The 23475-nt window shown below is 38.4% G+C and overlaps 3 protein-coding genes across 3 annotated transcripts; 2 read left to right on the plus strand and 1 right to left on the minus strand.

Annotated features, from left to right (window-relative positions):
* Positions 1-280: 280 nt before the first annotated feature.
* Positions 281-11297, minus strand: hormad1 (HORMA domain containing 1). The gene is made up of 15 exons (XM_018764801.2): positions 11229-11297; positions 10831-10893; positions 9743-9887; positions 9430-9493; positions 8359-8395; positions 7547-7567; positions 7420-7446; positions 7166-7233; positions 6455-6600; positions 5930-6087; positions 5588-5686; positions 4215-4272; positions 3996-4060; positions 2651-2710; positions 281-1016 (listed from the first exon to the last, which is right to left on the minus strand). The coding sequence occupies exons 2-15, from the start codon at positions 10861-10863 to the stop codon at positions 933-935; spliced, it is 1065 nt and encodes a 354-aa protein (XP_018620317.2). The 5' UTR covers positions 10864-10893; positions 11229-11297; the 3' UTR covers positions 281-932.
* A 1187-nt stretch (positions 11298-12484) lies between these two features.
* Positions 12485-17023, plus strand: ensab (endosulfine alpha b). Its single transcript, XM_018764776.2, has 3 exons — positions 12485-12657; positions 14391-14513; positions 14816-17023. The coding sequence occupies exons 1-3, from the start codon at positions 12601-12603 to the stop codon at positions 14984-14986; spliced, it is 351 nt and encodes a 116-aa protein (XP_018620292.1). The 5' UTR covers positions 12485-12600; the 3' UTR covers positions 14987-17023.
* A 3329-nt stretch (positions 17024-20352) lies between these two features.
* On the plus strand, positions 20353-23120 carry LOC108941856 (induced myeloid leukemia cell differentiation protein Mcl-1 homolog). Its single transcript, XM_018764743.2, has 3 exons — positions 20353-20964; positions 22238-22488; positions 22728-23120. The coding sequence occupies exons 1-3, from the start codon at positions 20367-20369 to the stop codon at positions 22842-22844; spliced, it is 966 nt and encodes a 321-aa protein (XP_018620259.2). The 5' UTR covers positions 20353-20366; the 3' UTR covers positions 22845-23120.
* The last annotated feature ends 355 nt before the right edge of the window (positions 23121-23475 follow it).

A 23475-nucleotide genomic window follows, 5' to 3' on the forward strand; every position in this document is an offset into this window, starting at 1 on the left:
ACAATGATCTTAAAAGAAAAGCATGGTATTTTAAACAGATGGAAGTACATAGTGAGTGTGCTTTTAAGTGATTGTTTTGACTGTATCACAGCATTCCCAGATTTATAGCTTTCTGTTATTTAAGACAGAATAGAAGTTTTCATTAGCTGGTTGTAATGTCTTTAATTGCAAACAACATAATCCATTGCTACCATGGTTGTTAAACATGAAATTATAAATCACACAAACAGCAAAACTGCCACTACAAATATGAACAAGATTAACATTGTGGAACAACATTTCACATCTGCGTTGAAGTGCTATATCTTAATTTACTGTGTTAACCAAAATCTAAATTTCATCTTAAATCTCCCAGGCTCAATTTAAACTGTATAAATTTATAAAAGAAGAAACTCTTTAAGCAGAAAACAATAAAAAAATAAACAAGAAAGAAAAACTGTGGGTCACCACATCCACGAGTACAAATTTCATTTTTCTTTCCCTTCAATGAGGACCAGCTTCAACTTACAATAAGCTGTCAATGTTTCCAAATTATTAGTTGCACATGCAATAAGTTGTGTACATAGTGTGGGCAAAAATACAACTATTATTTTACAACTTTTTCTTAATCTTAAGGGTAAACAATATGATTAAACAAGGAAATTTATATCTTTAACACATAAATGAAACTGCAGATATTTCTACCTTTTTTAAGACACTGGGACCATTTCACTATGTATCATATTACTCCCAGGTTTAAATCTGAAGATTAAGCTTCTCTTTAATTTTACAGAATTACAAACATATACAGCTGTCACAGAAGTAACATATATAAATTGCTGTTTTAACATTAGAAGCCTGTATAACTGGTCATTTTTTTCTAATAGTGGAGCTAGGAAAAGTAGTGTCAACATAAATCAGTGGGAGAGTAGCAGGCAGTCCTCCTCCAGCAGTCAGTAGCGTTCCTTGGGCTCACTGAACTTGCGCCGTTTAGGTATGCTGGCTTCTTGGCTAACAGGGAGTGTGAACGGAGACTTCTGCAAACCGAAAGAAAACACTACATTTGGGAGAAGAACCTTATTTTGTGCAAATGATATAAGGTCAGTCAAAAGTCTGGAACTACCCAAATATTTTCAAAATGCCTAATGCTGGATCGATCTAATAAATACCATTTACACTAGACCAAAGAGTGTATCTGTGAGGTATCTGTGATCACCTGCCATCTCGAAGGTGATCACAAATACCTCACAGATACACTCTTTGGTCTAGTGTAAATTTTCCAAACCAACTTTCCCAAATATCACTAGAACACTGTAAAACACCTCTATAACTATTAACCATAATTTCAGCATGATATAAATCACATATTTACAGTTAAATTTATTTAGCAGACGATTTTCTCCAAAGCGACATACATCTCAGAAAATAATGCAAAAGTGCAAAACACCTGTTGTCTTTGTTTCCCTGCTTACAGACCGTGCTCAGAAAACCCAGGGCAGGTTTCTGTCTCTGCTGAAAATTCCAGAGATACAGTTCCTGCTCCAGGGTAATTCCCACTTTTCTATTTAATTAATCGGTTCTCCACAGGATGAGCAATAAACCAAACAAGGTTCCACTGAGCACATTGCATTTACTGTGAGCAACTTTCTAAATTACTGCTAAAATGCGCATGCATAACGGAAAAAACACCAGCCATACTTTCCTTAAATGCTCTGCTGTCTCAGTAATAGTTCAGTTAAGTGACACAAACTACGGCCAACAGACACACCTGTGGAATTTCATACTTTTTGCATAATGCACCAGTATCTTAAAGCAACACTCTCACATCTCTAACATGCTAACAGAGAGATGTGCATGCAGGCAGCCCACCTACAGTACATTACCACATTTCCGCTTGACTTTCAATTTTTTTTCTTAGACATACTTTGAATAAATTTCATTACACTGATGTTTTTGTTCTGTAAAAAGAAAATTGGGTATCAAAAGCCAAGAGCTGTTAAATCGAAATTCCGGATAAAGATGGTTTGTAGATCAAGGGATGGCTGTAATTCTAAATGGAAAGGGGGGGGGTTCATGTGACCACTCTTTAAACTGTCAAAAGATATTCAATGGTCAAGTCCATTTACCACATAACATTGACAAATAACAGACAAACTGGAGAGTGAATCAATCCAGCTTCGACTGAAACTGTACAAATTTTACTTGGTTTAATTCCAGTATCAACTGCCATCAAAAACTTTGATGTGAAAACCAAATGGAAACTTTCCTCAGGCCATTTTACATTTTCTACAGAGAACCTGGGTTACACAATAAAGACTGATATCATTAAAACATTGACAACATAAAATTTAGCCGGGTTAGGCTCCAGTTCCCCTCGACCCCGTATGGGACAAGTGGTTCAGAAAATGTGTGTGTGTGTGTGTGTGTGTGTGTGTGTTTACTTCATTTAGCACACTGATGATTAATATTACAGTCCAGAGAAGGGACGGATATATTACAATTAAAATGTCTCCCACACAATACAACTTCCAAACCCTGTATCTTCAAGAAGCAATCCCTCTTCTCAAATTTTAATCACTGTCACCATCATTAATCATCTAAAAAGTGCTTAAAAATGTTTCTGTAAATGACTTTATGAATACATTTGAAATATTTCAATAAAAGTCAGTACCAGTTCATTTTCCTTTGTCTTGTGTTTCCTGGCAGTGCTGCATTCCTCATTTTCTGCCTTCTGTAGAAAAAAATGATATACATTTCATCATAAATGCTAAATTTAATACTATGATGTTCAATCACTAAATGCCCTAGTAACACTAATGAAGGGGGCACAAACTATCCTCTCATAAACCTGACAAAATTTCAATCAAGTAACAGTAAGAGCAAATATACAGTCAAACAATTATTTTATATATTAAAAATATAACAGCATAAACGTCACAATGCAGGATCTGTAGCACAGTCAAGGAGATCAGTTTGAAGTTAAATACCTGGATAAATACCACAAAAAGACTTTAATGTAACTAGTATGATTATATTACTGTACCAAACAAAAAACACAAGGTAGACTCAATGTCTTTGTCGTGCCTCCAAGCACGGCTTTATTCTGTGGAAGCTCATTTTTGTGAAACACATTTGTTTAATTTATCTAGAGATCAGTAGCACTCTGGCTTTCTAAAAAAACCGTAGCCTCACATGTACTTCATATAAATTATTATTGTAGAAAAGAGGGCAGATATTATATGACGAATCAGCATACTTTAAATTTCTGTAACTGAAAAAAAACAAGTTTTGAAAAGACAAATTTTGTATGTTTCAGTTTTAAACATGTGCTATTTATTCCGATCTGCCATCAGTGCACAGCCAGTTGGCAGTTTTCATTGTGACTGGGAAAATCAGTTCAAGACAGTACAGCATAATTTGAGACCAACGTTACTGATGTAAACTTGCCACTGCAGAATTAATAATTTGACCACTCCTGGTTCTTCGAACAGCCATGTCCAAATCTGTCACTTTCACCAAAGAGTCCATCTAAAACACATCAACTATCAGTTACAGTATGCCTCTGATATCACATCTGTGTGGTTTAAAGTAGAAAAAGAGGTCCATTCATCTCCCCCATTCATTCATTGTAATGTAAATGTTTATATGTATCTCAAAAAAAAGACTACCAGGAAAGTGATTAGGAATTGGCGATATTCTGGTAAAGTTTTATTCAGCTACTTGGATGATGAACGTCGGTGCATATGGTGAAGGAAACAAACTAACTGTACTGAAGAGTCACATATCTGCAGCTATAACTCTCTCTCATAATGTAATGCTCAAACTGCATTTTCTATGGGATGTATGTCACTTTGGAGAAAAACGTCTGCTAAATGGCTAAATGAATAAATGTAAATGTCATTCTTCCATAATGTTGTTCTCCAGAACAAAATCAAACTTAGGTCCAGTTAAAACACAGAAATTAAAATGTCTGTGTACTAGATCTCCACTTATTCCGAGCTGGAGCCAGGCCTTACCTGACAACACAGTGAATTGTCCTTTGTCTCTTTATAGATCTTCTGTTCTTGGCAGCTCACTTGCACTTATGTACCCAAAAACAAAAAAGTGACATAGAACAACCGTGACCAATCAGCAGAACCATAACATAAAGAAAAAACAAGAAATTAATCTCAATAATGTGCAATGTTATGTTTTTATGCACTCTGTACAACTTTCTTTGCAATGAATAGGTTTACCTGAAGTTTTTATGTCAATCTGGTTATCACTGTTGTCCATTTTCACTGCTGAATAATTCTAACAATACAGAAAGGAATACTATTACTTTCATAATACACCCATCCATTACAAAATTGTCCCATAAAGAAATTCCAGTTGTAATGGGACTGTTTTAACACCATTGTAGATAGATAGATAGATAGATAGATAGATAGATAGATAGATAGATAGATAAAATTTGATTATCTTTCTCCACCTTTGCCAATGCTTTCTGCACTTCCTTTTCAACTGTTTTGGAAGACATGTTTTGATAACATGGACATTTATAATACAAATATATAGTAGTAGTACTAAAGTTCACAGAAGCACTATGTTTGTCACTCTGCAAAGCGCAAAAACACTATGGTCTCAGTGGTGTGGTATAGCATTACTAAAAATGTTTTATGCTAGATGATATTCTTTTGATCACAATATTAAGACTTTATTTATGGTAGTACTCATTGTTTCCACTGTAATTTAGAGCCAGTTTAGACCAATGAAGGAAAAACTTTAATGGTTCGAGACACTATATGCGTAACTCTGTCCCAAAATGTTTGATAGAAGCAACAATGCCACTGTACAGAACAAAGTACCCACTGTTTAAGTAAAATGACCGCATAACTGACAAAACTGCGGCTGTGCCGAATAATATGCCCATTGAATGAAAAAGGGGCATTCTTATATGTTGTTGTTGCATATTTCATTGTTCAGGACTGCATTATAACAAATCTGATTGTATATTAAAATTTCAAAATACTCATAATTGTAAAGATTTTCTGCATATCTATTTTTATAAAATGTAAGCTTGCCAAAACAAAATAAATTTCTCAGTTTGCCAGCAGAACGTCATTTAATGGGTACCTATAGATATAATGAAGAATTAACATTACATTTAGCTGATGATTTTCTCCAAAGCAACTTATAATTATTTACTTAGTTAGGTAATTTTACTAGCTGGGGGTGCGATGGCGCAGTGGGTTGGACTGGGTCCTGCTCTCCAGTGGGTCTAGGGTTCAAGTCCCGCTTGGGGTGCCTTGCGATGGACTGGTGTCCCGTCCTGGGTGTGTCCCTTCAGCCTTATGCCCTGAGTTGCTGGGTTAGGCTCCGGTTCCCCGTGACCCCCATATGGGACAAGTGGTTCAGAAAGTGTGTGTGTAATTTTACTACACTAATTGAGAACAAGAACCTCTCTGTGGTACTAAAGCTGGAGGTGGGAAGTGAATCCACAACCTTTGTATCCAAAGGCAGCAGCTCTAACCACTACACTACCTGCAGTCCCTATCATTACCGATCAATTAATCAATATTACATTACTGTTTAAGTACTGGCAGAAAAATGTGGATCTTAACTATACCTGTATGATAGGCATAACTTTGTTTATGAACGTCTTCTGCTTCTGCTCCATCTGAAGGGTGTTTTTTTCAACATCACACAGGACCTCCTTGCCGTCTATCTGCACAAAATGGAGGAAAAATCATAGCAGTCACTTTCACCATAATGTGAACATCAGTCTGATTTTTACTTTGAGGTGTGGTGTTCCTGTACTGATAGCACACAATGTGACTACCCTGCAACTAGTAATCAATAGAATTCTAAGCAAAGTTACATCCTCAGAAAGACCACATATTAAAAATTCAAGAGAATGACAGCAAGAATAGCTGTTTGTATTGTGTTAAATTGTGAGTAAGAAAACTACCTGTTCTAGCCTCTCTCTTTCTGTGGTGACATCCACCTTCAAAACATGAAAGGGAGTAACTACTTCCCCCATGGTCAGGTGAACTGGCTCTGTCTCAAACACCAAGCCATCACTGTCCCCCTCCTTGAAGCCAGGGGGCTGATATTCATGAGGCGTTACTGAAAAACAGAGACTCAATACTGAGAATACTATTACCTATTTTTGCATCTCCTCAACCTAGCAAAATGGTTATATTTCAGTCAAGGTCAATGCATTAGAAATGTATATTCATTTGTGATAAACTATACAGTTTAACAATGGCTAGTATATTGGGTTTATCCAAATTAGCTAGCTAACAAGCAAAATAGACAACAGAAAACAAGCAAACTGTGCAAACATCATAAATCGGCTCATACAATCATTTTCTCATGTATAGAATTTGTCTTGATTTTTCAGTATATTATTTTGAACATATTATACCTGTGACATCAACAAATCACTTTGTGTGGCAATCAAAATGTTTTATGTAGAAGCCAACAGGATTACCATCATCATAGTAGGAGAGCTTCATATTGAGGTACACATCGTCAGGCAAGGGTCCCAGATTCTGCATTAGTGTATAAAGCTTGCGAACTAGAAGGATGCTGCCTTTCCTTGTGTCACTGGAGCCCATCTTCAGTATTTTCTTGTTGCTAAAAAATACTGAGCTTGTTTTTAATCATTCTTTACATGGCATACAGTTTCCAGTTGAAGAAAAGAATGGTACACTGGCTCTCCAACTTACGAACACAAGTGCAACCAGAAATCTCTTGGTAGCTTAATTTGTTCGTAAGTCCAAGGTCACTTTTACCACTGTCATAATGTACATCATACATACATACATCCCTTCATTTATTCATTATTAGGTTTTGTAAACCATTATGCAAAACTATAATAAATACTCTAACACTACCAGTCTTGGATATATAACAACAATAAATACAAATATAATTTCAAACTCCTATACAACGTCAGTTGTTCACTAATTTGACCCAAATATGCTTAATATTTCTCATTACTGTAAATACTGTAAGCAAGAAGAATTAAGATGTTCCTATACTCTAGTTTTGTCTGGGTGTGTTTTACGACCAAATAAAAACAAACAGAATTTCAGAAAATACAACAGAAAATAAAGTGGGGAAAAAATGTTTGTATCTTGGAAAATCTGAAAGTCAAACATTCACAAAGTCAGTGTAGCCAGAAGTTACAAAGGCCTACGCTTCAAAGTCCACTTGAGGTCCCTTTTCAGTGTACTGTACTCCAAACTGGTAGCATTCTGTGACTTTCTATAACAAAATAAATGTTTTTCTTAGAATTGTACAAAAGGAATGTACAGTATAATACTATTTCTCATTTTACATTGGGTTCTCATTGGCCACGTAAAGCTGATTAACAATGAACGTCTTTACTGAAAACTACAAATGTCCATGCTTTATTAACAACACAGCATTACTGAATAAAACCTTTATTACCTGTGGATTCTCTGGATCAGTATAAATCTATGGTAAAAGGGGAAAAAATTATTTATATTCTAACTTTAGAAAAATAAATAACTGAAAAGTTAAAATTATGAATCAGTTTTAATTAAAACATACTTACAGACAGGACAACCATTCGCAACTGTGAGAAAAATCAAAGAAAAAAAACTTTTTATTCAGAAAGAATGTAATTCCATTGCTCTGTATCTCAGAGTCACATTTCTGTACTCTGTATGTACCCTCATATAGTTTCCCTCAGGATCAATTAAATTTATAACTATGTATATCACCTTTTACTATAGTTATTAATTCAATCCAAGAAAAACAAACCAGAAATGTTTCACAACCTTTGCCTTAAAGATACAGAGTTGATTTAGGCATTTCATCATCATGATTTATTAAAGCGGATGCCTTTACTTTCAGCTAATTAAATAACCAACAGTCTAAGGAAGAATCTGAACACACTGTCAATACAACAGACTCAACAGTGTACATTCATTTGACTCAAAACATTGGAGGTCAGCATTTTAAATTACAAAGGGTTGCAAAGACAGAAAAACTGAACATATAAATTTCAATTTTTTCCCAAATTAAAAGAAAAATCCCCAAAATTATGCAACATAGAAATCACAAGTATCCTTTTTCAAAGAAAGCAATTTGGGACTGCAGCAGATCAAGATGTAATTGATACAAGTCAACCCTTTTATACAACAGTTTGAGAAAGATGATACTGACAGCGGAAAACAAAACGGAATGGACTTGAATTTACTGATTTAGTTATCTTTTGTAAATTTGTTACACTGCAATAATCTTTACATGTACTTTTCTTGTAAACATAGTTTTGGGGAATTACCCTGGTAAATCACAGGATCTAAAATGAAGACGAGAACTCAAAAGTTCCCTGTCTACACATAAAAAACTAAATTCACTTACATATTTTTTCTGAAGGGCATCAAAGCATCCATGCATCCTGAATAAGATAAATAAGAACTAAAATTGTAGCGATTTTAATTTTATATTTTAATTTAACAGCCAGTTAAAACTGATTCCAGTCATAGTATGTGGTGCAATTTTTCCACTACATTAATCACATTCAAGTGGTTTCAAATGAAAGTGTAGGCAAAAAGAAAAACTGATTATCTTCAGTGCTGCTTGAAAGTATGTGAACCCCTCGTGTCCTTTAGTTTTACCACAAAATCATTAATAAGAACCAGCCTTTCTCATCTGTCATAATAGGTGTGTAATTATCAAGTCCATATGTTGATTTAGAGTTTTTGTGTGCAATAGCAGAACTGAAGTAGTGCAGGTGCAAAATTAAGTGAACATCAAGTTGCATTGGCTAAACCAAATAGGTAAGGGAAATCACGTGTGTAAATCATAATCCTTTAACTTCAGTTTAATATTTGGATTTTATAAGTTTTAATATTTTTACAAGAATAATGATCATATTTTCAAGTAGCACTATATACCACATATATTTAAATGATAGCATTATATCAAATCACATATTCAAGGATTTTATTAGTTGTCAGGGAGTCTCTCAGTCATAAATGTGCTATTCAAAATATGAATTAAGAAACTGAACTTATAGATGTCTACTGATGTGATTTTGGCCTAGGGCAATGGTAGCATTAGCTAATTGTGTTGCCTTCCAGTGGCTGTTAGCTCTAGTGTTACAATGCATGACCTGCATTATCAAACAGTTGCTTAAGTCTGAAGAGTTCATGTATGCTTCCTCAGTGGTTATTTGTGGCTGTAGACAGAAACAAAATTGACAGCCAAGCAGCAGACATTACTGCCATTTTAAACTGAAAATAATTAGCTGCAGATGCTTAGTGTTTCCAACCAGCATCTGACCCCACACCAAATACTTGTTTTGTACTGAAGTGTGTATTCCATTACCCAAAGCTACTTGAGTTTAAAGAACATGCACCCCATAAAATATGTTAATACAACTTTTTTAAAAAAACCATTACCCACTGTTCCATTTCTGAAATAACTAACCACTGAACAATTTGTCTGGCCCCTGGGCAGCTTCGGTCCTCCCTAAGTATCATCACTTTCTGCTCTGCAAATCAATGCACACAAAGGCCAACATAAATCAATGGTACAGTCCAAGGGCCTAACAAGCAGTCAATGCCGTTTACTCCATAACATCGATAAAGAGCTTATTCATCCTCATCTTTTTATTTAGCACAGCCATTATAAGAAAATATAAATGTTGAAATACACCAAATGAAAATACAGGCTTTATTACTACACATCCTACCAGGATATTAAATGTCTGTTGACCTAACTGTGTGTCAACATGCTTTACCTTCTACATATTTGCTTCCATATGCTTTTTCGGGAAACAGGCCCCTGAGGTAAGTGATGCAGGATACTGCTACAGCAAGCAGCTTCTTCACTGCAATCAAGGACTGCTGTTCTGTGGTCACTACCTCTGAGAGCAGCTGAGCACTCTGCAAAGGAATACATGAGAAAGCGAGACAACAGCACAAAGTAGTCCAGTTTTTAAGATCGGGAATGTCATCCCATTTGTCACTTTACCATACTCTGCTGCATTAAAAATACTGACATACAGCACTAGAGCAGCAAGTAGCATTGTGTTTGAAGCAGGCAGATCCACCGCCTTGAATTCTAAAGACTCGGGGTCTAACCCCACCTGCTGCTGTAGTTCCCTATCAAGAAACTTACCTTGAATTGCTCCAATACAAAAAACACAGCTGTATAAACAGGTAAATCATACAGGAACTGTAATGTTAGAAGTGACTTTGGAGGAAAAGGAGATATATGTATATAGACACACTTTGCAGATGTCTGGATTTAAAAAACCTTTAGAAAGCAAATACAAGCCTTATGAACCTAGTTTCAAATATATGAAAATATAGACTATATAAAACAAGGATTTTAGTGCCTTACTGCAGGTATACTTCTAGGACATAATGTTTGAAATATAATTAAACCAGGGCAGCTGGTAGTGTGGTGGTTAGTGCTGTTGCCTTCAGACCCAAAGGTTGCAGGTTTGATTCCCCCCCTCCAGCTGCAGTACTCCTGAGCAAAGTACTTCCCCAAAATCACTCCAGTCACATTACCCAGCTGTATAAATGGGTAAATAGTGTAATTGTAGGTAGATTAGCACTGTAAGTTGCTTTAGAAGAAAGCATCAGCTAAATAAATAAAAAATGTAATTGATTTCCCCTGAAACAATCCAATTTTAAGGCACTTCAAACATAATCATTATGTTTGTCCATTTTTCACCACCCACTGTTGGACAAATATACCTACAGTAGACATGAACTCACACTATTTTTGTTTTCGTGTACTTTTTTTGCAAGAAAGAGAGAGAAACTTGGTAACGCGTTAAGGTTTTGTTGGCGTTCCCTGACAATCACAATGATCTACCTGAGAAGTCCTGGAGCGCGACACACAAGCCATGGTGAAGCGAGCAAACCTCGATAGGAAAGGCTGCAGACAGTATGAAAAGACACAAGAATTTTGGTTTACAGTTGGGCTTAGAATATGAACTACTAAATACGAGAGTGACCTGTGCCGGTTACGAATAAAAATGAGAAATATGCATATTAGTCAACCCAAAAGGTCTTAAGACTTATGAATTTCACAGCCAAATTTTGACCTGGCACCTCCGCCTAGCGAAAACCGAACTGTCAACAGGCAGTAGACAGGATTCTATAGTTTCTCTTCGATGCAACATTTGGGAATATTCAAGTCAGTTAAACATTTAATCAGAGCAGTTATGTTATTTATGAAGCTTAATGTAACTTAAAATGAAAAGTGATTACTTTTCTAAAACCACCAGGATTAGTCCGCTTCCCACCAACAGCCGCTCGTTGCTGAAGTTTCGCGCCACTTCTGTTCTCGACCCAATAAGAAACGCCGCGAGACAGTCCACAATGGTGGCGCACGTGTGTTAGAAACCGGCGGGAAGAGCCAATAGCCAGTCGCCACAGTCCACATATTACACACAAGTGTCAGTAGCTGCTCCCAACAGTCCACCTTCGCTTTCCCATGTAAATCGATGTACTTATCTGCACAATAAGTAAGACCTGCTGTGTTCACACTCCCTCCAACATCTGAAAGATTGAGAAAGCTGCCTGTTTTTGTTGTATCGATTCAGGACGGACGGTGATCAAGGATGCTACAGCAGCGACAGTGGAGTGGTCTTCAACTGACAAACTGTTAGGTTATAAAGCACTGCCTACACCACAATACGCGGTATTTCCTGTCACCTCACACTTTGTAAATCATTCTATAAACATTCACTTGGGACTATATCGCCATTTATGACGTCTTTTTTTTCTTTACACATACGATATTATGAATTCGATTGCCAAGAAAGATTCGTAAATACATGCACACGTACATTTATTTAAAAACGATTCGTTAAAAAATACATCTGTTAATAAATTCAAAATTATTTTTAAAAATCAACAAAGACTATTCTTTTGAATAAATAAACATGATGTATGTAATAAACTATAAACTTATTAAACAATCACCGACGCAGGTAACGTTTTATTCCTTCTTTATACGTATTGCAGAAGTCATACAGTAGGCCTTGTAGCCGTGAATAATTGAAACACCAAATTAACACTACACTACAGTACACATCTGAATTAATCAAGTACGTAATCGACTGCTAGCAAGTGTGACTGTATAGTAATAATTACTATCCGACACAAGGGGAAACATTTATTAGAAATGTATACAAATTTCATTACAACAACAGTGGACACTTTCGAGATTATCTGCTTTTACGTGGTTGAAGGTATAAAACTGTCTAACGAAGTAAACAAAAATATACACATAATCATGCGAAATAAAAAAATATAAATTGAATCTACATAAACGAGGTTCAGGTATAAACTCGTGTCGTAATTACTCAAGACAAGCATAGCTGGAAATAACTTTTTTAGACAAATCATTGGCTTTTTCCACGCTCTCGAAAGGGTTTCCCTTCGTCCTATTGGTTACTGTACGCGCCTCTCATGACTCGCGATCCCGCACGGTGACGTCACTGTCGTCTTGCGCCATTTTATACAGAATAAAGAAATAGTACGGACGACGGACGCGTATTGGGCTTTGGGGGTAGGGGTAAACCCTTGTATTCAATTTTTGGAAGGCACGAAGAAATAGCCGTAGGTTAGGTTAAGTATGTCTACGGAAAATCAGGAAACTGAGGCTCAGTTTGAGTCTGAGGAGGAAAAACAGGTGGGTCTATTTATGTACTCAGGTGGTGTGTACGATCTGTGTGAAAATGTAACGGTAGCTAACGGGCGCAGACACTAATTTTATTTATGCGATTAACTTAATCAAGTCAGTTCCCGTAGATCTTTAAAGCAACCCGCTTGTAATCTGCAGAATCTCCTATGTTTTTCAAAATGTCTTGTTCGACTGCTCCTGTAGCTCAGACTGAAGAAAGAATCTTGCTTGAGTTTCCGCTCATCTGATTGGTTTGCGCTGCCATCTGTCAAATGAACACATATCTGATTGGTCTGTGTCGTAAAAGTGCGCAAACGTCTTCCGGTTTAGTTTGAACACAAAAGCCGAATTGCCACAAAGCAAAGGTCGTGATGCCATGTACCTCGTTGTTTTTGGAAGGGTGCTCCATGAATTAAGCTACAGTTTTTATTTACTTTATGAGGTTGCATTTGGCCGCGGTGTTCGTTTATAAGAACGTTTGCAAATACTCCACTGCTCAGTGTCCACTTGGCATGTTGGGTTGCACTGCCAGCAGTGCCAGTGGTTCTGAGCCTGCTGTCCTGGAATTGGGGGGCATGAGCTGGGTACACCCTGGACAGGACATCAAATCCACGAAGGGCAATCTCCCACTAATACATGCACAAATGACAAGAGTCACTAACACACCTGAAACATTTCTGTGGATCAGGTGGGACAAAACCAGCGCACCTGGAGTCCGGGAGGACGTGCATACGAGCGCAGGTAGCATGTACAAACAGCTGGATTCAAACATGTATCTGAACTGATAACCCAGGAGGAGGTGTGAGGCGTTTGCACTACCTTCTGTACCCTACACGCACATTGTCTGAAGCTGCTTTTCTCAAGCGGGGTCATGGCGAACTGGAGCCTAACCCAGCAACACAGGGCGTAAGGTTGGAGGGGGAGGGGACACACCCAGGACGTGACGCCAGTCCGTCACAAGGCACCACAAGTAGGACTTGAACCCCAGACCTGCCAGAGAGCAGGATCTGGTCAAACCCGCTGTGTCACCGCAGCCCCCCCGCTGTAGCACCCAATACATAAAGTTATTTTCCAGTTTTGCTGCTTCTAAGGGATAGGAAACAAAAAAATGTGTTACAAATATAGTTCTGTGGTTGGGAATCTATTGTCACAGGCCTGAAAGTATCAGAAGAGACCTGGATTCTTTATTAGTGTAACCATAATAGAATGTAGTTTCAACAGAAAATGCCACAAAGCTATGGAAACATTCAGTGTAGCATAAGATTAACACAGTAACATATTAAGAATTATTTGGCAATGGTTTTCTTTATGTTCAAATGTCAAGGTACTAATTCACCTTAAAATACGTACTTTCTTTTTGTGGTGAATATATATTTTTTGGATGATATGTAATTATCATGACAGTGTGTTAATGTACACCTTGGGTAATTTAAATGGTCTAGTGACTGAGGAATTTTTAATTCAAGTTTAAATTGGTTTATAAAGCACACAGGTTTTGTGTATGTATATTATTGTGCTAATATGGTAATGCTTTTGAGCAAGTTAAATCTTTGAGTGCTTCTCATGCTTTGATGCTGTTAAAGTTAACAGTTGAAGGTTTCCTGCACCAATTTTCAGTGTAGACAGTCAATTTTTATTTGATACAGAATGAAGTAGTTAAGGGTCATGTCAATTGAGCAAACAGCTAGAGGTTACTATCTTTTAAAGTATTCTTACATGATTTTTTTTCTCTTTTACAACAGGATTCTCAGGAAAAGAATTCTAATCCAGTGAAGGCAGAGGAGGCCAAGCTGAAAGCCAAGTACCCAAACCTGGGCCAAAAGCCCGGAGGTTCTGACTTCTTGATGAAAAGACTACAAAAGGGCGTAAGTGGGAAAACTGGAAGCTTTCCGGTGCATCTCCTTGTAAATGTGTATTATGAATGTATGTTCCACCCATGGTACACGAGTAGTGTTTGTTTATAGGTACTGTGTTGAATGGCTGTACAATTTGATGAGCTCAGGCAAAGCTTAAAAATTTTTGAGAAACTTAGATTGACTTTTAGTTTTGCAAGATAGAAGGTTAACAGATGTGTTTTACATTAACGTAGTAATATAGATTTTGGATTGAATTGTTTTTCAGTGTGTGTGATAATACGTTATCATCTATTTCTATTTCTCCTGAACAGCAAAAGTACTTTGACTCAGGCGATTACAATATGGCCAAGGCCAAGATGAAGAACAAGCAACTACCTGCAGCCGGGCCAGATAAGAACCTGGTGACAGGGGACCACATTCCAACACCACAGGACCTGCCCCAAAGGAAGTCCTCACTGGTGACCAGCAAACTTGTGGGCTAGCACCCCCAAGCTCAGCAGCCCCCCTCATTCCCCTCTTCCAGCTGGTTCCATACTCCTCTGCAGGCTCCTGTTGGTGCAGTCATCTGGAAATGCTATAGAGTCAGTCAGCTTGGTTTTGGGGCAAGGGGAAGGGAGAAGGGTTTGTGGGGAAACGTGTACAGCTACCATATGTACAGCTCAGCCTTGTGACATTGTCTGGTCTGCCGCTTAATTTCCCATCCTTGGCAGTGCTTGAAAGATCTAAGAACTACATAGTTGGAGTCCAGATACTGTACATGGACATTGTTTTTTTCCCCTGTACATATGCATTTAGAATAACCTAAATAAGTTTGTCTGTTGAAGGTGTTGAGTGTTCGGAGATTTTGAAATGTTATTTTGTACAAACCCAGATTTGGAGGAGTCTTGGTTTAGCAGCCAAAGAAAAGGTAAATTGTGGAAATTATTTAAGGTACCCAGTATCTCCCTGGTCAATCATGTAAATATTGCACCACCATAGATAAGATTGCTTCAAAGTAGGCTGTTTTATCTTTCTCATCAAAGTGGTAGGCCTGATATTTGACAGATTTTGGTAATTAATACTGATGTAGAGTACCGTTTTTCCTCTTCGACTAGTTTTCCTAACTATCAACTGAACATACCTGCTACCCTGTAATTTGCCATTGGCATACCTCTGCCCAAGTATCAAAGAGAACACTGCATTTATCCATTCATTGCTGCATTTGTACTTTGTCATACCTAATCTGAATCTACTTTCTGAGATTACAACTGAACATTTTGTTTCTTTTCAGAAATCAGTCAGGGAGACAACCAGCAAACAGTTAAGTGCTTGAGTCACAGTTTTTGTATGTGAAAACAACAAAAGAACACATTGAAAACAATCTTTCAAAATTTTGTTTGTTGGAATGTATTCTAGGCTGTGGTGATCTAGTGTGTTTGAAAACTGATGTAAGTACCTAAATAATGTGACTTGTGGCACAGGGCTTAGTCTTCGTAACAGGGGTTTGAGGTGTCTATTTTTTTTTTTAGTGAAAGAATAATTGTGATTACAGAAAACCTGAATTGATTGGGGGCCTATCTAATCACTGTCAGAAGTGCACTGTGTATTAAATATTAATATGATGTTCATGTCAAACATTTTCACTGGACAAAGAAGCATGTATAATGCACTACAACAGAATCATTTTAGAAAACACAAGATTAACGTAAAAATAATGCCTGGGTCCCTTTATAAATAGATGATATGTTGGAGCCATTTTTGGTGAAACATTGCTCATTTCGGTATGTTTTTAAATTGAAAGAATTGTAGGTTAGGGAAAGGCTGTTGCATATTTCTTTGAGAGAATTAGGAGTGAAAAGGTCTTTCATAGGCTGAATGTATTTTGCACTTCATATTGCTTCAGGTACCTTTATAATGGAAGGCTAAGCATTTGTGGATTTGAACATGGCCAGCTGCAGAGAGAACCTAGCTGTGCCTAATTGTCCCTGAAAATTATTAATTTTAAAATGTAAGGGAATGCAATATGCCTACACTTTTTATTGCTGCACTTAAAACATTTGTGGAAGGTTGGACACTGAGGGTCTGGACCCCTAAATAAAAGGCATGGGGCTTGGAAGGTGCAATCAAATTTGGTATTTCTCAATGTTCCAAACCATACACTAAATGGTATATAAACCTGAACCTGATCAAACTGAGACTGTCTAACTAAATGCAGATAGTTGTTAGTGTTGAAATGGGAGGGTGAATTTAAACAACCCAGTTTTCCCTGCAAAGTCAGAGTATTTGAAATGTGTTTATCTAACGGCTGAATAAACTTCAGTCTTTTTTTCAGTTCAGTTCCTTTTTGGTCCAGGTTCAACATACACAATGCCTTGTAAATTTGTGTAATTGCCTATCTTGTTTACATGCTTAGCCAAGCTATGTACTGAGGATGGATAGGAGATGTTAAGAGGGCAAAACACTTGCATGCCCTTTGCCTTGTTTACCATCATCAGAAATTGATCTAATATTTTATGTGAATAAAAGTTTTATTGAAAATTGTATGTGAATGCACTGTGTATGTCAGAAATTGACAGTAATTTATTAAAACAAGATTACACATGACACTAGAGGAGTTGATAGTCTATACACCAATTAAACAATTTAAGTCATTATATACTGACAAGGGCAGATGTTAAAACACTCAAAATGGAAAAAAAATTCCACCTCAAGGAAGAACTTGTAGTTAAAAACAGTAAATGTAATAGTGATGATAGTGTGGGATTTCATCCTCATGAAATGGCACTAAATAAATTTATGCAAGTGTGTGCAAGAGAGCTCAGGAAACTCCATTAGTGTTTTCAGGGTGAGAAATAAAAGCACCTCTTTAAAAAGTGTCTCCTTTGCTCAATATCACCAGAGTACAATCATGTTATCATTTTGCATTAAATTCATTATACATCAATCAGCCACAACATTAAAACCACCTGCCTGGTGTTGTGTAGGTTCCCCTCGTGAGAGCATCACGCTGCCTCTTCCTGCTTGCCTTCTTCCTATAGTGTATTCTGCTGCCATCTCTTTCCCAGGTAAACGACGCACACGCACCCAGCTGTCCACATGATCGAAAAGAAAACGAGATTCATTAGACCAGGCCACTTTCTTCCATTGCTCCATGGTCCAGTTCTGATGCTCTCATCATGCCCTTTGTAGGCACTTTCAGCAGTGGACAGGGGTCAGCATGGGCACTCTGACCGGAGTGATTGAGCCATCACACTTTAGCCCCTTTTCAAAGTCACTCAGATCATTACATTTGTCCATATTCCCTGCTTCCAACATATCAAATTCAAGAACTTACTGTTCACTTGCTGCCTAACATATCCCACCCCTTGACAGGTGCCACTAGAGATAATCAATGGGGTTCACTTCACCTGTCAGTGGTTTTAATGTTTTGGCTGATTGGTGTAAGTACATTATTTTGTTCACACCTCTTTATTACCTCTTTAGCAGTAGTAATATGTGGTGCCTCTAAGGCCAGTTTCTGAATGACTGCAATATGTTTGTTTTGCCTATTACTATGTTCACACATAGTCTCAAAATTCAGATTACAAATATTCTGACCATATATACAGCTATCAGCTTATTCCAATCCAAATACATCAGATTATGCTTACATATGTAAGATGGGAGCAACTTCATCACCTTTCATCTAATTTAGCAGTCAAATTTATTAAGATCGAGGGTATTGTGAACTAGTGGCATCTGGTAAGCAGTGTACTGGCATTGCTACTTTACAAAATAATCTAGTGCAATAAATGGGCAACATCAATGAAGTTTCAAAACCAATCTCATCTGGATTCTTACATTTACATTTATTAATTTAGTAGACACTTTTCTCCAAAGCGACTTCCAATGAACTCTATGTAGTGTTACCAGCGCACACACCTTACTAACCATGGTGACTTACACTGCTAGTACTGTACACTACTTACAAAGGGTCACTCATCCATATTCTTGTTGACTAATAATTGGGTACAGAGGTTTTTGTCATATTCTTCACTTTCAAGAATCTTCAGTCTCCAAAATATGCTATGCTTATCCAACCATGAGATTTATGGTTTAGACTGAACAATTTCCCTCCTATGCAAGGTGATCTCCCTCACTTAATGAAGTTAGTTAGGATACATGCTGAACAGGACACCAGTTCCTCACAGAATAATACAAGCAAATTAAGTCTTCAGTTTACCTGATGTTAATCTACTTTTTGGAATTTTCTAAAAAAAAAAAATGTTCTCCTTGCAGTGTGTTTTACATTTTCCAGCAAGGAAATTATTCAGACTCAAGAGTAAAAAAACATGATTGAATGAAATCAGATTTTAAGATTTTTACATTATATAAATGTACTAGTGTTCATAATTTGGAATAAAATTTTATTTGAACTTGACTTCTGTACTTGTCCCTGCATTATCGCAATAACACAACAGAATTTTTCAAAGTTCTTAGTTATCTTGATTTTTGCGCTGTTTATGATTACTTGAAGTTTACTGAAAAAAAAAACAAAAATACCACTAATTCCTAAAGTAGGTCTGTTTTAGCCACAGAATCTTGCTTTCTCTATTTTCACAAAATTTTTCAAGAATTTATACAGATAAGGGACACAATATTGAGAGATTTTAAACACCATTTATTAACAAAAAAAAAATTACATAGATTTTCTGCATGTGTCAGAACACTCTGGAACGTTCTAGAAAGTTTTGGAAAATTCTAGACAAGTACTGCAACGAAACAGTCGTTGGAAGATTCTAGAAGTTAACTGAACATTCTAGAAAGCGTCAGCTCTTAAAAGGTACTGGAATATTCGGTGTCTGGAACCCGGTGCCAAAATTTGCCAAAACTTGCTAATTTCAAAAATATTTCTCTAAAAACCGACATATAGTACGAACTAACGCCACATATTCTGGGAAAGAAGAAATAGCTAAGGATCAATAATTTTCCTGTAAAAGCCCATTCTCAGTGTAAACCTTTAAACAGAAAAAATAAATAAATAATCATCCGGTAGTCATGGCAACTGGACGCGGATCTGACATGTGCTCCAGCGAGGGGGTTACCTCCCTAGCGACACTAAACAAATACAGTATCTGGGTCTAGTTGCCATGACTACTGCTTGAGTTTTTTTTCTCTTATGCCACTAGAGGGAGGCAGTACAACAAAGTACAACAAAGAAACATTTGATCCACAAGCCTTTTGATGACTTGACACTTGTGAATGACAGGGGTGGCAGTTAGCGCATGATTTTTCCTCAGTTGTGTTGATCAGTAATCATGTTTCCAATTCATGTTTCTTTCATTGAGGTGAGGCGCTTACCTGTAACATTCTGAGAATCTTTCATGCAAAACAAACGGTGCTTTCAATGTTTAAGCAAGACCAACTTGTGTATGAAATTGGATTTAAGCAAATATTCTTATTATAACACTTCTTTCCCCCATTAAATTAACAAAAGCATCTTCACAAGACCATCACTGATTTTTTTTTAAAGATGAAAGGCTACACCAGTTTTCCTGTTACCTCTCTGTCTAATTTATTTATAACATTTTTCATGGTTACTGCTTAAAATTTTAAAAATGTGTGAAATAAGCGATAGGCACTATTTTTATTGGTTGGCACCATCTTTATTTGATTTTACCTATTTAAATAATTTGCAGTTCCAGAACGGCTTTAAGAATGCTTTTGTGTGAAAGGAATACTGTTTATATTTAAATATACATTCAACCAATAACACTTAAAATATTGCCATTGTACAATAAAGAACAAACGTAGATGTGACGTAATACGGCGTAGGCACGATAACCCCGCCCCCTTCCCCTCCCCTTATAAAGAACTTCCGCTTGCAAACGGTCGCCAGATCACATGTGGACAGCGAGTAGCTACAAGTGCCGCGACGAGACGCTTTCTGTGAACGGGTTATACATGTTTAATAATTCATTTTTTCCAAAAATGAGTCAGTCGATGATGAAGCCTCCTCACACCAGTTTTATGGACATTTGCTGTCCGGGAAATAAAGCTCGAGGTGGAGGAACGAACTATCAGGACGGCTCAGACAAAGCGCCCCAGGTGGCTCTGGCCTCTGAGGTGGAGGACGAGCTGCTCTACGGGCTGGATGAGGTGGACAGCTGCCTCCGCTCTCCCAAAACGGGGGGAAAAGGAACTCCAAAAAAGCTCGTCTTGGAGAGGCTCGTCCCGAAGTCGAGGAGCGGCGGGGTCGAGGATAATGGTTCTCTGCCTTGTACTCCGGGCAACTCGCCGACGACGGAATGCGGACAAATGTGCGAGTTCCACGACAATCATGGCGACGAATTGTTGGAGCGGGAGACGCACGAGTTGCTGGGGGATTTCCTACTGCTGTACGCTGGGATGTTTCAGGGGAAGCCGAGACGGAGCAGAGCTCTGCGCACCATGCAGCGCGTCGTGGAAGATGTGCTCCTGAAGCACAGATTTACATACAAAGGTAAACATGGCTCTGCGCTTTTAACCGAACTCTACGGGCCACGCGGCTGCTTATTCGCTTCTGCTATGATGTCGACCCTAGTTGTCCCGTTGCAGAAGGCTTAGGCGAGTCTAGAACATTCTCGTATGTTCCTGTGGGCCACGGGGGGGGGTATATAGTCGGTGGTGGTGGTGGTCGGCGAGTCCAGTTTTGAGTTATGTCAAGCTCGTTTCTCTTTCTGTGTCTGACGTTTTTTCTGCTGCGTTATCGGAAGCGGAAAGTGCCAATATTTATCTCGTCAAACAGGAATGATTTCGAGGGGGCGATTAGAGACCGTTTCCTATCTGGGTTTCACACGTCTTGTTTTTCCAAGAAACGGTCGGCGCGCGCGAGCTGCGTTCTACCGACGCGCGATGGCACGAGCGACCCTCACGCGCCCGTATTAACCAGCGCTCAGCTCAGAGCGCGCCAGCGACCGTTTTGTGTGACGCGCATGACGAGGCGACTTTTTTTAAAAATTCTTTTAAACGTGTGGTCTGAAACTTAGAAGGAATAATAAAACTCTTTTCAGTAACCACCAGCCCTCTGTTTCTCAGAATAATTTCCTCCAGGAACGAGGAGTTCCCTGAATTCCACTTTATTTGGTTGCCTTATCAGCAAGGGGCTCCGAGCAAGTGACCAAGTGAGAGAACCGTAATGTGAAGCTGACCATACATGGAGTAAGACTGCGCCTTGCTGTGTGAATTCGACTGCTTGCACATCACGTCTTCAAGTCTTTGAAGCTCAGACCACCCGTTGGTGCGAATGTGTCATGAATGGGGCAGCAGCTGGAAGTCCAGCTGTATTGCGTGCAGTGAATCCGGCTGAAGGCTTGTTTTGCGAGAGCACCTGCTCAGATGGGGGAGATGGGCTAGGGCTACTGTAGTGGGGCACCCTAGCACTTGACACCTGGGCTTGGCAAATCTTCAAAAGCCGTCAAGGGGCCAGGCTTTAATTTTAGTCTCTCAAAAGACAGCTCATTTGCACTCATTATGACTCTAAATGACCCTCTACATTTTAAACACTCACTGGATGTCTGTGAAGGCATTATTGGAGATGTGTGTGTCTTGGGAAGCTGTCTTACTGATTCAGTGTGCAGAAATGTGACTGAGGTTTTTTTGCCACTGTTGAAAGCCAGTGTGTTGTAAATGTTTCCATCATTTCTGGATGGGCTCTGTAGAGGGAAAACTACAGTTTTGGTACCCAAAAGTGCAGAATGTGCTATAGCCTGTGGTTTCTCCTGTTCCCTTTTTAGGTATGATTTCAAAGCAGAGGCTGGAGCAGGAAAGTGATGACATGGGCTTCATTAAAGCTGTTGCCCAGAACCTCTTCAGTGATCAGGTGACAAATTGGGGCCGCATCGTTGGCCTGGTAGCGTTTGGCGCAGAGGTGAGCAAGCACCTGAAGGAGAGTGGGCGTGAGCACTGCATCGGGACAGTTGGGGCACAGATCTCTACTTACCTCCTCACTGAGCAAAGAGAGTGGCTGCTCAACAATAAGGCCTGGGTATGTATGGAATTACCCCTGTTTTTGGGCAAACAATAAATGCAACCCCTATGTTTTATGTACTTTGTCACCTTAAGTATGTGTGTATTACACTTGGGAGGAATACCCTGTATGAAATTTCTTGTGGTGGCAGAACACCAGTCTTCAAAAACTGAGTTATAACATGTTGATTGTAGATATTAAAGCACCTGGTGTAGTGCTCTTTACAGGTTCTAACTTTTTTTCTTCTTACCCTTCAGGAAGGATTTGTGGAGTTCTTCACCATTGAAGATGCTGAGTCGGTGGTGAGAAATTCCCTTCTTGCATTTGCAACCATGGCGTGGATAGGGCTAGGAATTGCATACTTCATGAAATGAACATCCTGGACAAAGTGAAACAGTGACTCGTCAAAGAAGATGGAAATACTATGGTCCTGAACTGCTAAATTTGAGACACCTTGAAGGACATCAAGATTGGACAGTGAGCACGTTTTAATGTGACCTTGTGTAGAAGGTGAAAACATGGTTGGCAGTTTTTTCCTGTAAAAAGTTTTTTCGCACTACAAATGATTAGGAGGTGCATTTACTTTTTTGTTCACTTTTTCCACAAGCATAAAGAATGTAATAACTGGGCTTCCAGTATTGACTGGCTTTTTTTAATGCCAGGTCCTTTATATCCCACTGCCCTTTGGCCTGTACTGTTTAATGTGCAGAAGATTTTATTTTTATAGTGAGTTTTATGTTCAGGAACTTTTGCTACATTTAATGTATATTCAGTTCTTTGAAATGTTCAGCACCTACAGTACTTAAGGGGGGCCATATCAGACTAGCTGGGAACTCGTGCACAATGTCTAGAACTGCTTGTCCTATGAAGGGCTGTGGTGAACTGGTGCTTACCCAGCAACACAAGGCGCAAGGCTGAAGGGGGAGGGGTGACACCCTGGACTGGACCACCAGTCTGCCACAAGGCACCCCAAGCATGACTTGAACCCTAGACCTGCCACACAGC

Source organism: Scleropages formosus, chromosome 18, assembly GCF_900964775.1.
Source record: "Scleropages formosus chromosome 18, fSclFor1.1, whole genome shotgun sequence".
NCBI classification, from domain to species: domain Eukaryota; kingdom Metazoa; phylum Chordata; class Actinopteri; order Osteoglossiformes; family Osteoglossidae; genus Scleropages; species Scleropages formosus.